The 12,629-nt window shown below is 51.1% G+C and overlaps 1 protein-coding gene across 1 annotated transcript; it reads left to right on the forward strand.

Moving 5' to 3' along the window:
* The first annotated feature begins 2,161 nt into the window (after positions 1–2,161).
* On the forward strand, positions 2,162–12,573 carry PLK1 (polo like kinase 1). The gene is made up of 10 exons (XM_079121185.1): positions 2,162–2,977; positions 3,565–3,733; positions 4,515–4,659; positions 5,595–5,688; positions 6,950–7,169; positions 10,053–10,208; positions 11,222–11,299; positions 11,489–11,643; positions 11,724–11,906; positions 12,088–12,573. The coding sequence occupies exons 1-10, from the start codon at positions 2,579–2,581 to the stop codon at positions 12,292–12,294; spliced, it is 1,806 nt and encodes a 601-aa protein (XP_078977311.1). The 5' UTR covers positions 2,162–2,578; the 3' UTR covers positions 12,295–12,573.
* Positions 12,574–12,629: the final 56 nt, after the last annotated feature.

Consider the following 12,629-nt stretch of genomic DNA (forward strand, 5'->3'; position numbering starts at 1 on the left):
AAGCAAAATAGTGGCTTTGTACTTGATGATTGTCGCATCTGGATATATACAATGGATTTAAAATATTATATGCTCCTAATTTTATTATTGCTAGAAGGATCATCCTAATCCAAAAAAAAAAAAAAAAAGAAAAGTTGCAAAAAACTTTTTAAAAGACATCAGTGATACACAACTTCCTTGCTTTTGTCACCAGTGGGCGGGCTGGCATTTGCATTTCTTGGGTACGGGAACTGCAACAGATCTCTATAACTGGTGATTTTTATGGTTTGTGTCTACTGGAGCCTCTGGAAAGAAAGAGACCACATGAAAGAGAAGCAATTTCTGGATGAAAGCCCACATTTGGAATTTGAAAAGGGAGTTGTTAATGAGCCCTGGTTGAAATTCAGTGTCTGACCCTTGAAGGCTGATGGTTTGCTAGTCCCCATGTGCCTGTTTTTGAGTGGGTCAATCTGGACCTTAAGACTGGCAAGAGAGGAAGGCTTGCTGATCACCTGGACGTGGCCCACAGCTGCCTGGCACTGCAGTGTGCCTTTGCCGCAGCTGAAGAAAAGTGCTGGTTGGCCTGGAACCCCAAGTTCACAGATCCTAACCTCCTGGACCAGGCTCCAGGCTGAAACCTGCTGCAGTCTGCTGTGAGCAGTTCAGCCCCAGCCCCAGCCCCAGCCAGGCTGCCTGGAAGCAGAGACTGGGGTCCGGGACCTAGAGGTCTTGGACCCTCCTTTGCACGGGGAGCTTGCCCTGGTTTCCTTTGGTCTTGGGCCCTGCATCTTTTCCTTTTCGGATTCTGCTTCATAACCTTTCTCTGTAATAAGTCATAGCCACGAGCATGACTACTCGGAGCCCTGTGGCTCTCCACGCAGGTCATCAGCTGGAAAGTGGCGTTGGGACTCCTCACCGTATACCAGGGCACTTCTGGGGTCTTGGTAGCATCTTCTTTCTCAATCTGGGTACTATTTGCGCAGGGCATTTGAGTTTGTGAATATTCACGGAATTGTTCAATTATGACACAATGGTTTTTTTTCTATAAATATAATAAATTTCAGTGAAAAGCTCAAAAGATTACACACCATGGGAACAAAAAAGAATTAATTTTTTTTAACTTTCCTTTAATTCAGCAAACATTTAGTACCTTTTATCAGGCATTGCATTGTGACCTCAGAAGAGGGGAGGAAACAACAGCATCATTCGTCATTGTTGCCTCTCAACTGAATCAGGCCCGGAAAGAAGTGTTCACCCTAGGGTCAGGTTTGGGGGCTGGGGATGTAGCTAGTGATAGAGTACTTGTCTAGTACGTGCAAGGCCCTGGGTTCAATCCCTAGTACCAAAACAAAACCCAAACAAAAAATACCATTCACCATACGGTTAAGTGTTGTTCAGTCAGGGACCCCATAGGTGCTAAGGGAGCACGGAGAAAAAGCTTTGGACTTGGGTACTTGACCACTCCAGTGTCGGCAGAAGCCAGACAGGATGTGGGCAAAGGCCAGGAGGATGCTGGGAATGCCGGCCAACTGGAAGGGCATCTAGGCTTAGAATTACTTGAGCTGATTTTTTTTTCCCCTTCAGGAAAAGCCACCAACCTGAATTTTTATGGGCACTCCCTTTTTAAATTCTGTAAATGAATTTGAAATTTTAAAAATGGGAGGCCAAAAAAAACACCCCTGCAGGACAAACTTGGCCTTGAACTGCAGTTTGCTAGGCATTCTTCCAACCAGCCATCCTCCCTCTGACCCAGAAATTGGAAGGTCCACTGGGAGGTCCAGCACTGAGCCAGCGTGTGTGTGTGTGTGTGTGTGTGTGTGTTGCTTCTTGAACTTCACCATGTGTAGGAATCACCTGGCAGCCTTGTTTAAAGGCAGATTCTGACCCGGCAGGGCGGGTAGGGTCTGAAAAGTTGCCTTTGCCTTGCTAACAAGCTCCCAGGTGATAGTAATGCTGCTGCTCCCGGACGGAACCTCAAGTAGTTGCTCAGTAAACTGAGGAGCGTAGTGGATCTATTATTTGAAGTGGGGGATCTGGAGGATTTGCCATGCAAGGTGCATGAAACAGGACAAGCATCCCGTTTTTACCTAGATTTCAGTTTATTTAGGCTGGGTTTGCAGAGAGCTGATGACGACAGAGTCAGGTGCTCTCCTAAGCTGCCTCTCCCGTGCTGCCAGGTCTCTGCTTAGTTGGCGTGGAGAAAGGTGTTAGGAAGAGCTTCCAGGAGGAGGCGCGAGTGAACTGCAGCTTTCCGGGCCGCTGGAGACAGAAACCCTGAACCAGCTGCCGCTCTCCTGGGGCTGGGTCTCCGCATCCCCACGCCGGGCTGGGTTTTCCAGGCTATCACACGTGCCTGCAGTCTGCGGGTCCTGTCAATCAATTTTCTCCCGGGCTGGATACGGATTTAAAGGCGGCTGCGGCTCAGGACGCTCCCATGGTGCCGCGCGGCGGGCGGGTTTGGATTTTAAATCCCCGCGGCCAATCAGTGGCGCGCAGGCTTCTGTAACGTTCCCAGCGCCGCGTTTGAATTCGGGGAGGAGCGGAGCGGTGCGGAGCCTCTGCAGCCACCCGGCCAGGTTTGCGGAGCAACTCCGGGAACATGAATGCGGCGGCGACTGCGGGGAAGCTGGCGCGGGCGCCAGCCGACCCAGGGAAAGCGGGGGCTGCGGCTCCCGGAGCCCCAGCGGCTGCTCCACCGGCGAAAGAGATCCCGGAGGTCCTAGTGGACCCACGCAGCCGGCGGCGCTATGTGCGGGGCCGCTTTTTGGGGAAAGGCGGCTTCGCCAAATGCTTCGAGATCTCGGATGCGGATACCAAAGAGGTGTTCGCTGGCAAGATCGTGCCTAAGTCTCTGCTGCTTAAGCCGCATCAGAAAGAGAAGATGTCCATGGAGATCTCCATTCACCGCAGCCTGGCCCACCAGCATGTCGTAGGCTTCCACGGCTTTTTCGAGGACAACGACTTTGTGTTCGTGGTGTTGGAGCTCTGCCGCCGGAGGGTGAGTGTGGCTGCGGGGGCACTGGAGCTGTCCGGGGGCTCTGGTTGGGGCGTCCGAACCCGGAACTGCTGGGAAAGAGTTCCCCGGAAAAGGGCGCTTGGGACTTGGAGCTGCTAGAAATGGGTGCTGGGAACCCTCGAGCTGGGGATGGAAAAGGTCTCTGCTCAGGGCTGCTTGGCTCTCGGAGCTGCTAGGAAGGAGCTTCCGGCCAAGCGGGGCCGGAGTCCTGCTGCTGCTAGGACTGGCGTCTCCTGGACGCGAGGTGTGCGTTGAGCCGGTGCAGGAGCCCCGCAGCGGCTGAAGGAAGATTCCCGGGCTAGGGGAGGCCGGGCCCAGAGCCTCCGGAGAGAGAGCGAGCCTGGGGACTGAGCTTCCAGAGTGGGGCTGAGGGAGGGACCCTAGGCAAGGAGGGAGCTGGTAGAAAAGGGGGTGCTGCGGGCGGTTACCGCCAGGGTCCTGGGGAAGGCATGGGCGCGGGGAGCAGGGACGGAGGGAGAGCTGCCAAGGTCCCTCCATCCGCAAGGGTCCAGGTTCCTCCCGCTCCCTTACCTCCTAACCCTCAGTTCCGCCTCCCCATCTCCTCCCAGTCTCTCCTGGAGCTGCACAAGAGGCGGAAAGCTCTGACCGAGCCCGAGGCGCGCTACTACCTGCGCCAGATCGTCCTGGGCTGCCAATACCTGCACCGAAACCGGGTTATTCACAGGGACCTCAAGCTGGGCAATCTCTTTCTGAATGAGGATCTGGAGGTGAAAATAGGTGAGCTGCTGGGCCCGGAGGGTGCTTGGCACGGCTGTTCTAATGGCGGGAATGAGCAGAAGGCTGGGGAGGGAGGAAGAGGACGTGGGAAGTTTGGGCTGCTGTCACTCTTTAGTCTAGAAGTTTAAAACAGAGCCACAAGCCTGTGTCTTGCCCTCAAGATGCATTGTTTTTATGCCCCAATGTGGTATTTAAAAAAATAATTTGAATTTGTTTCTCATTTGGGGGAGGTGCTTCTAGAATCCTGGGGAAGCACTCTACCACTAAGCTACACTCCCAGCCAGATTCCATTTTTCAAAATTGGGAGGCATGGCCTAAAAATGTGGCTTTGGAGCATCTTTAAACTGGAAGCTCCACTAACACAAGGGCAGCCTTTCCTCAGGGCATGTCTGCTGGACTGAAAAGTAGGTGTCTCTTTTAGATTTCCCTCTGTTTTGCCACAGCCCCCACCTCTCCCTATCACTTCCTCACCAACTTGCTAAGCAGTAAAAGGGTATTTCTTTGATCCACAAAGGCATTTGAGTTTTGCTCTCCCTGTCAATTCCCTTTTAGAAGAATGGTCTTCTTTTCTAAGGGGTGGGTTGAGAAAGGTCAGCAGGATGCCCTGGACCCCAGGCCAGCACAGGGAGGATTCCTGGGTAAGCCTTTCTGTGCACAAGGAGCAGAGGCTTGTGGGATCAAATGACTCTGTTGCTGGATGGGCAAGCCCGAGCCAACTGTCTGCATTGATAGGTGGCAGAGGCTGGCATCTGAGTACCCCCTCTTCCTCCCTCTGTCCCAGGGGATTTTGGACTGGCAACCAAAGTTGAATATGATGGGGAGCGGAAGAAGACCCTGTGCGGGACTCCCAATTACATAGCTCCCGAGGTGCTGAGCAAGAAAGGGCACAGTTTCGAGGTGGACGTGTGGTCCATCGGGTGCATCATGTAAGTGGGGAGTTGACTCCGACCCTGCTTGGCCTCAGAAGGAGCCCTTTGACACATCTCTCCTGGCTGGCCTTGTCCTGTGGATCTTTCTGCCTTGTGGAAAGGCTGTCTCCAAACAACGCCTGACTTCCATAGCTTTCCTGTCACTTTGGTGTATGCTTGGGATTCCCACAGCCTGGGCGGTGGCTGCAGGGAACGGGATGGAGGCCTCCACAACCTTGCCATCGCCTCTTGCTGCTTATTCAGTGTGTCCAGAGACCAGCAGCAGCGGCAGCATCTGAAAGCTTCTTAGAAATGCAGACTCTCAGGACCCAGACTACTCAGCAAATTGGAATATGGATTTTCACAAGATCCCTGGGTGTTGCCTTTGCACAGTGAGGTTTTAGAAACACTGATCAGCATTGGGTGGGGAGACATTCGGCAGGAGTCAGACCAGGCTGGGAGGTGCCTTGGTTTCTGGATCGAGGGCAACAGAGGAGGCTGGTGGTGAGCTGAGGCCTGGGCCTTCTTGGGTGTTTACCTGTTGTGTTTTTGGCCTGGGTACTGGAGGGTTAGACATGGGTAGTAGCAGTGGCTTTCAGACTTCTTTGCAATGGAACTTCTTTCCAAATAAAACCAACACACCTTAAGTACAGAGGTACTGAACGTGGAGCTCTTACAGGAGCAGGTAGACCATCCACTGCCTGATGTGGGTGGCCCCCGCCTCAGGCCCTGTGCAGAACCCTGGATCCCTGCAGGCTACAGTGGAACAGTCCCTGGCCCATTGGAATCTAGGTCTGCTCTCCTGTATTCTACAGAAGGCGCAGCCCAGCTATTGATGCCTTGGATCGCCAAGCAGAGTGTCCAAAGGATGCCTGCTCTTCTGGCCCCGAGGCAACGCCTGCATCTGTGTTTTGCCCGGGAGCCTTGTGCTGAATCCTACCTTGTGCTTACAGGTATACCTTGTTAGTGGGCAAACCACCTTTTGAGACATCTTGCCTAAAAGAGACCTACCTCCGGATCAAGAAGAATGAATATAGTATTCCCAAGGTGACGAATGACACTTTAAAATTAAATTTATTTTTCTTCAGAAGCTGTTTATGAGCCCTGTATACAGGCCTGGGGGTCCACAAAGCTCTAGGGGGTGTTTATTTAAAGTTGCCTACAGAACTCGATGCATATGTTTTTCTAGAGGAACAAAGTTTGTAGATTATTGAAGGTAGATATAAAAGATTTGTAAAAAGCAGGAAGAAATATAGGAGGCCATACGAGGTAGACATGCTTATGCTTTGAAAATAGACCAGCTTAATGCAGTGGACTCTGCTTAGCATCCAGATTACACTGGGCAAATGTCTGACTCTCCTGAGTTTCTCATCTAAAAGGTGGAATTACTGTCTCTAGAGCTCCTCACAGAGTGCCTTGCATTCAGTAAGCGCTCACGGAATTGTGAGCCACTGTGAATCCAAGGACCTCACAACGGCAAAAAGGTGTCCATTTTCACAACAGCTGGCACAAGTGCATTTAAAGGAATAGCCTATTTCAGAAGGTGGACACCCAGCCACTTTCCACTTTGGTGTCCTCAACTTGTTGTCTCTAGATCCTGCTGATCACAAAGGGTCAGTTCATTGTTAGAAAGCCAGAGCGTGGACTGACCCAGTGTGACCAGATTGCATGGGCATGATGCAGCGCTGCCTCTTCCCAGGTGTGTCTTCTTCGACGAAGCGCTCGCCCCTCTGTGCTTCAGTGTCCTCATCCCTATCCCCAGATGTTTTGTGAGGACCAATGCGTTGATAGATAGGAAATACTTACAGCACTTATCAAGTACAGACAGGATCAGTGGTAGGCCCTCCTATGCTAGACTGTATCCCATCAAATGTTCTCAGTGGGGCTCCAGGCGTGGTACTGTGTTCCCACTTGACAGATACAGAGGCCCTTGGAAGTTCAGGTTACTTGTCACAGCTGGCATTAAAGGCTAGAACTGAGATTTTAAGTGCAGGTCTTAGAACCTCAAAGCCTGTTCAGTGCTACTCTAGTGGTGAGAACTTTTAAGTGTACAAGGTCAAGTTCAAGGAAAAAATTATCCCAAGTTAACCTTGAGTCTCAAGGGGACCTCACAACTTAGGTCCACCCTTGTTGATTCAATACAGCTGCTCGTGGAGAACTTGGCATTGCGGGTGACTGCTGAACCGTGGCCTGTTTGAGACTAGGGGGCTGTCTGTGTGTGGGCTGGTCCTGCAGGCCCCCATGGCAGCGCTGCACTCAGTCCCCGTCATGTCTTGCTTAAGGCTCTCTCTCTCTCTCTCTGGTCCAGCACATCAACCCTGTGGCCGCCTCCCTCATCCAAAAGATGCTCCAGACCGATCCCACTGCCCGCCCGACCATTCACGAGCTGCTCAATGACGAGTTCTTCACTTCTGGCTACATCCCTACCCGTCTCCCCATCACCTGCCTCACCATCCCACCAAGGTTTTCAATCGCTCCCAGCAGCCTGGACCCCAGTACCCGGAAGCCTCTCACGGTCCTCAATAAAGGTAAACATGGGTCAGGGTAAGCCAGCAAGAGCCCAGGATCTGGAGCGTCTGCAGCTTGCTCTCTGGCCTTCAGACCTCGGGAGTAGAGTGGGACAGGCTCTGACCCAGAAGGACCCCGTGTCCTCCTGCCCCTGGGCCCTGTCAGGAAAACAGACCTTAGCTTGGCTGGATCAGTGTGTTGGTCTCCAGAAGAAAATGGATGAACACCAAGCCTGAAAAATACTTTTGCTTTATCAGCCTCTGTCTCCCACCACGTCTGTCTTTTTTCTGTTTTCCTGAACCGTTTGAAAGTATCTTATGTATCTCTTGTCCATTGCCCTTAATAGTTAAGTGTATAGGTCCTAAAAACATGGATTCTTTTACCAACCACAGCTCCTGGCAGACACGGTTATCAAGATCAAGGATTTGAACATGGATCCAGTGTCGTCTTAGAGCAATCCTCTCCACTCTGGAGTTAATGTTTTTCTTTGGTTGATTTTTAAGTGTCTTATCAGGCATAACCATGACACATTTTTTTTACTTCTTTGATTTTATACTTGTATTTATTTTTTCAAGTTGAAAATCGTATTTCCTTACATTAACATAGTCAAAATTTTTGACATATGTAAAGTGGTTCCAATGTTTTCTTGAAGTTCTGCTGTACTTAGAATGTATTTCACAAAGGATATATAGTTGTTTTTTTTTTTTAAAGTAGCTTGAAATACTTTGTTTCTCCATGTGGATATATCACCTTTTTATTACAGAACTTAATTTATTTCAGCTTCTGGTTTTCAGGGATTCCTTGGTTGTTTTTTAAAGCTTTTTGAAGTAATTTTGGGCTTATATAGAAGAGTTACAAAATAAAATAGAGCAGAGTTCCCATATGCCCTTCCACCAGCTTCCTTCAATGTCAGCATCTTATTTCACAAAACAATGATTAAAACTAAGACAATAACTTTGGAGCAACACTGACAAACACCAGAAACTCGAGCAGTTTTTTTCCACTAATACCCCCCGTTCTGTGCCAGAGGCCATTCAGGACCCCACATGGCATTTAACTGTCGTGTCTTTAGTCTCCTCCAGCCTGGGACACAGTCCCAGCCTTTCTTTGTCTTTCATGGTCATGACCCTTTGAAAAGCACTGGCAAGTTATTCCCTAGACTGTCCTTCAATTTGGTTTTGGTGCTTCCTTGAGATTACATTGAAGTCGTGCATTTTTGGCAAGAGTACAGCAGAAGTGATGTGTTCTCTGTGTGTCCCATCTCTTATTTTATTTTATTATTTTTAATTGGTGATGCTCATCTTGAGCACTTAATTAAGGGGACTGCTGATGGGTTTCCTTATTGTAAAGGTGCTATTTTCCCTGTATTGTCAATAAGTATCTTGCAGGTCTGAGACCATCCATTTTCTCCTCAAACTGTTCCCCATTAATTTTAGCCTGCAGAAATCATTACTGTGGGTTTTTTTGTTTGTTTGTTTGTTTTCTCTTGTGATGCTGGGGATTGAACCCAGGGCTTTGCGCATGCCTAATACTCAGGTATGCCAGTGGTGATTTTTCTCCTTTCCTATTCCTACGTTTTATTGATTGGAATTCTACAATGAAGTGCTGTTCCTTCTCTTCCATTTAGGTAGTTGGTTATTCATATTAGCAATGGACTCATGAATAACTATTTTGTTCTTTGGGCTATGAATTAGTATAAGGATTACTTTTATCTTTTGGTTTTAATTTTATTTAGTTCAAAAAAAAAAAACAAAACCCAACTTGTTATGGATATTTTCAAACTTAGCCAAAGGCAGACAGCACTATATGATGAATTTCCATGTATTCTCATCGATTTTCAATGGTCATTAACATTTGGCTGATTTGTTTTTATCTACTTCACACCCACCCCCAACTTGTTCACGAGGGTTTTAAAATCAAATCTCTAATTCTTATCATTTAACACTAAAGTCCCCATCACAACTTAGTGTTTTTATTGTTTTTTGTTATTTTTTAGTTGAAAACTTTAAGAAATTTTCATTTACACCAGGAGGACTAGCACACGTTGGTGGGAGGGGGATTAAACAGTTAAGCCTCAAGACAATGAAAACCATCCAGGTCTCTCCTGCCCAGGTGTAACCAATGTTAAAAAGTCAGTATGTGTCTTTTCAGACTCTTTGGTTACATATAGGCATATAAAGCAGTTTTTTTTTTTTTTTTTTTTTTCTTTTTAAAGAGTAGAAAGTAAGAAGCTTTATTAAAGTAAAAGCAGACTTCTCCCCAGTGGAAGAAGGGGACCCAAAGGTGGAATCCATCAGATTGAGCAAATCTTGTCCTTTTTATAGGTTTTATTCTCCCATTCTTTCTAAAGCAGATTTTTTTAAGAATATTTTTTATTTGTTGCTGAACCTTTATTTATTTGTATGCGGTGCTGAGAATCGAACCCAGTGCCTCATACATGGTAGGCAAGTGCTCTGCCATTGAGCCACAACCCTAACCCCATATAGAGCAAATTCTAAGGTGAAAAAATCTTAGATTTTCATTTCATTGTCTACTGAATCCATCCTTGTTGCTGAGTTGCGATTCCTTAGCCCTCCAGTCTTCCTGGAGTCTTTGCCTGAAACGGAGCAGCTCTGAGCTGCTGGTGATTTCAAGCTGTCCCCCTGGGGAATAGGTGGTATCTGCAAGGCCATGCTGTTGGGTCAGAGGCCTGAGTGCCTGAAGCTCTGTTGCCTCCTGGTGAGCACCACACGTCTATCACATGAGCACAGCAGCTGCTCCAATAATCTGTCACTGACTCAGTTTCCCCAAGAAAGGAAGGTGTTCTCTGGGAAGAGTGCCAGCTGTGACGGGTGGTCCTGTGCCCCCTCCCTTGACACACACACCCCTTTTTTGTGCCCAGCTAATGAATGTCACCTTCCTAGGCATGGAGAACCCCCAGCCTGAGCGTCCCCAGGAGAAAGAGGAACCTGTGGTTCGGGAGACAAGCGAGGCGGCTGAATGCCACCTCAGTGACATGCTGCAGCAGTTACATAGCGTCAATGCCTCCAAGCCTGCAGAGCGGGGGCTGGTGAGGCAGGGTGAGTGCTGCGGGACGGGCCGTGGAGGTGGGCCTGGGCTGCCTGGAGATGGCAGGGGAGTCGCAGCCGACAGTGTCCGTGACTCCCTTTGGTTCCCCTGTTTCCTGTTGCTCAAAATCCAAATGAGTCAGCCTGACACCCGAAGCCCCTGCTGCCTTTTGATTGCTCTTCAAGTGTTCCACCTTCTGGCACCCCAGGGTGTCACCTCTGTACATCTGTGCATGCCAGGCACTTGCTCAGTGAATTCTGTCCTTCCTCCCAGACACCTGGAGGAGACCCGGCCCCAGGGCTTGGTTCCTTCTGCTCCCGTCCCCTGGAATGCACTCCTCCACACGTCTGCATGGCTCACACTCTTGCCCCTTCAAATGTCTGCTCCAGTGTCACCTGCACAAGCATCCTGACTCCCTGGTACCCACTGCTGGCCCTTCTCAACCCTCTTCCCTGCTGGGTAGTTAGTTAACCATAACTCCTATCGCCCAGCATATTCCAAAACCCCTTGCTTTGCTTAGTGTCTTTGTTTCGTGCACAGAACATAACATTTGGATGTATTTGGAATCATCTGTTTGCTCAGTTTCTTAATCACCCCAACTGGAAAACTAGGTAATCTGAAGGGACTGACTTTTACCTTGAGAGAAATAACTTAGGGATTTTGTGCACGTGTGTTTCGATCAGTCTTTCTGCCTACAGTTCATTTGTGAGCTCTGTGAAGGCCCGGGTCTTTGTCCCTTGCTCATTGTATCTGTGGCAGTGCCTGGCACACAGTAGGCTTTCTATAGTGGGTCAGCCCGCTGAAGGAGTGGGGCTTGGGGCACCGTGTGGGAACTTCCCACTTGGATGTGTGTGCTGCCACCTGTCTGGGCTGGTTGTGGCAGAAGCCCTGCTGTGCTCTTCCCCGGGGCCCCAGGCCTCTTGACTGAGCCCAGCGGGTGCTCAGCAGGCTCCCAGCTCTGGGCTCTGAGTGGGCCAGAGGGAGCGACGGGTCCTGATCAGTGGTCTGTCTGTTTCTGTGCCAGAGGAAGCCGAGGACCCCGCCTGCATCCCCATCTTCTGGGTCAGCAAGTGGGTGGACTACTCCGACAAGTACGGCCTCGGTAGGTTTCTCCCCGGATGGGCGGGTGGCTGGGTGGGCCGTGACCCTTGCAGTTGTTCTAAGCTCTGGCCTTTCGTGGCTCCCGGGTCCTCCTCTCTCAATTCTCTCCTGTCTCCATCCCAGGCCTCCCCGTTCCAGCCCCCAGTCCCCCTTCCTTCCCCTTTCTGAGGTCTCCCTCCACCTGCGCTAGGGTACCAGCTGTGTGACAACAGCGTGGGGGTGCTCTTCAATGACTCCACGCGCCTCATCCTGTACAACGACGGGGACAGCCTGCAGTACATAGAGCGCGACGGCACCGAGTCCTACCTCTCCGTGAGTTCCCACCCCAACTCGCTGATGAAGAAGGTGAGCGGGCGCCTGGGGGCCGCGGGGGTGGGGCCGCTGGCGTCAGGCTCTGATCCCAGGCCCTTCCCACTTCCCACCAGATCACCCTCCTTAAGTACTTCCGCAATTACATGAGCGAACACTTGCTGAAGGCGGGCGCCAACATCACGCCGCGGGAGGGCGACGAGCTGGCGCGGCTCCCCTACCTGCGCACCTGGTTCCGCACCCGCAGCGCCATCATCCTGCACCTTAGCAACGGCACCGTGCAGATCAACTTCTTCCAGGTGGGTGGGCCGGCCGCCCTCAGTGGCCCGCGTGAGTTGGGTGGGGAGCAGGAGGAGGGGAAGTGTGGGTGCCCGTCCCGGGCAGCAGGTGGCGGCGGCTGGGGCGAAGCGGCAGCTCCCCTCGCCAGCCCCTCCGCGTGCGGGCTCTGGGGCCTTCAGCCTCCTCCCTCCCTCCTTCCAGGACCATACCAAGCTCATCCTGTGTCCGTTGATGGCGGCCGTGACCTACATTGACGAGAAGCGGGACTTCCGCACGTACCGCCTGAGCCTCCTGGAGGAGTTCGGCTGCTGCAAGGAGCTGGCCAGCCGGCTGCGCTACGCCCGCACCATGGTGGACAAGCTCCTGAGCTCGCGCTCGGCCTGCAATCGCCTCAAGGCCTCCTCCTAGGCCTGCGCTCTGGACTGGTGCCTCCTCTCCCACCGGCTCCCGGCCGGCGCTGGCTGGCTCCCGTGGGGCTGTTGTGTGCCGCCCCCAGCCCTGGGGGCTGGGCAGGGAGCTCGTGGTCCTTGCGGGCGCCGCGTGTAAGTTATTTTTGTACATGTTCGGGTGTGGGTTCTGCAGCCTCTTGCCCTCCCGCTCAACCCACCAGATGAATTGTACAGAGTATTTCTATTGAATTGGGGACCGCCCCTTCCTTGGCTTTATACACATTAAACATATGTGACTCTTCCTTTCTGCTCGTGTTCCCCGAGGGTGCCGGGGTCCAGGGCCCGTCTCTGCTC

This window comes from Sciurus vulgaris, assembly GCF_902686455.1.
Source record: "Sciurus vulgaris genome assembly, chromosome: 18".
Classification (NCBI taxonomy): Eukaryota; Metazoa; Chordata; class Mammalia; order Rodentia; family Sciuridae; genus Sciurus; species Sciurus vulgaris.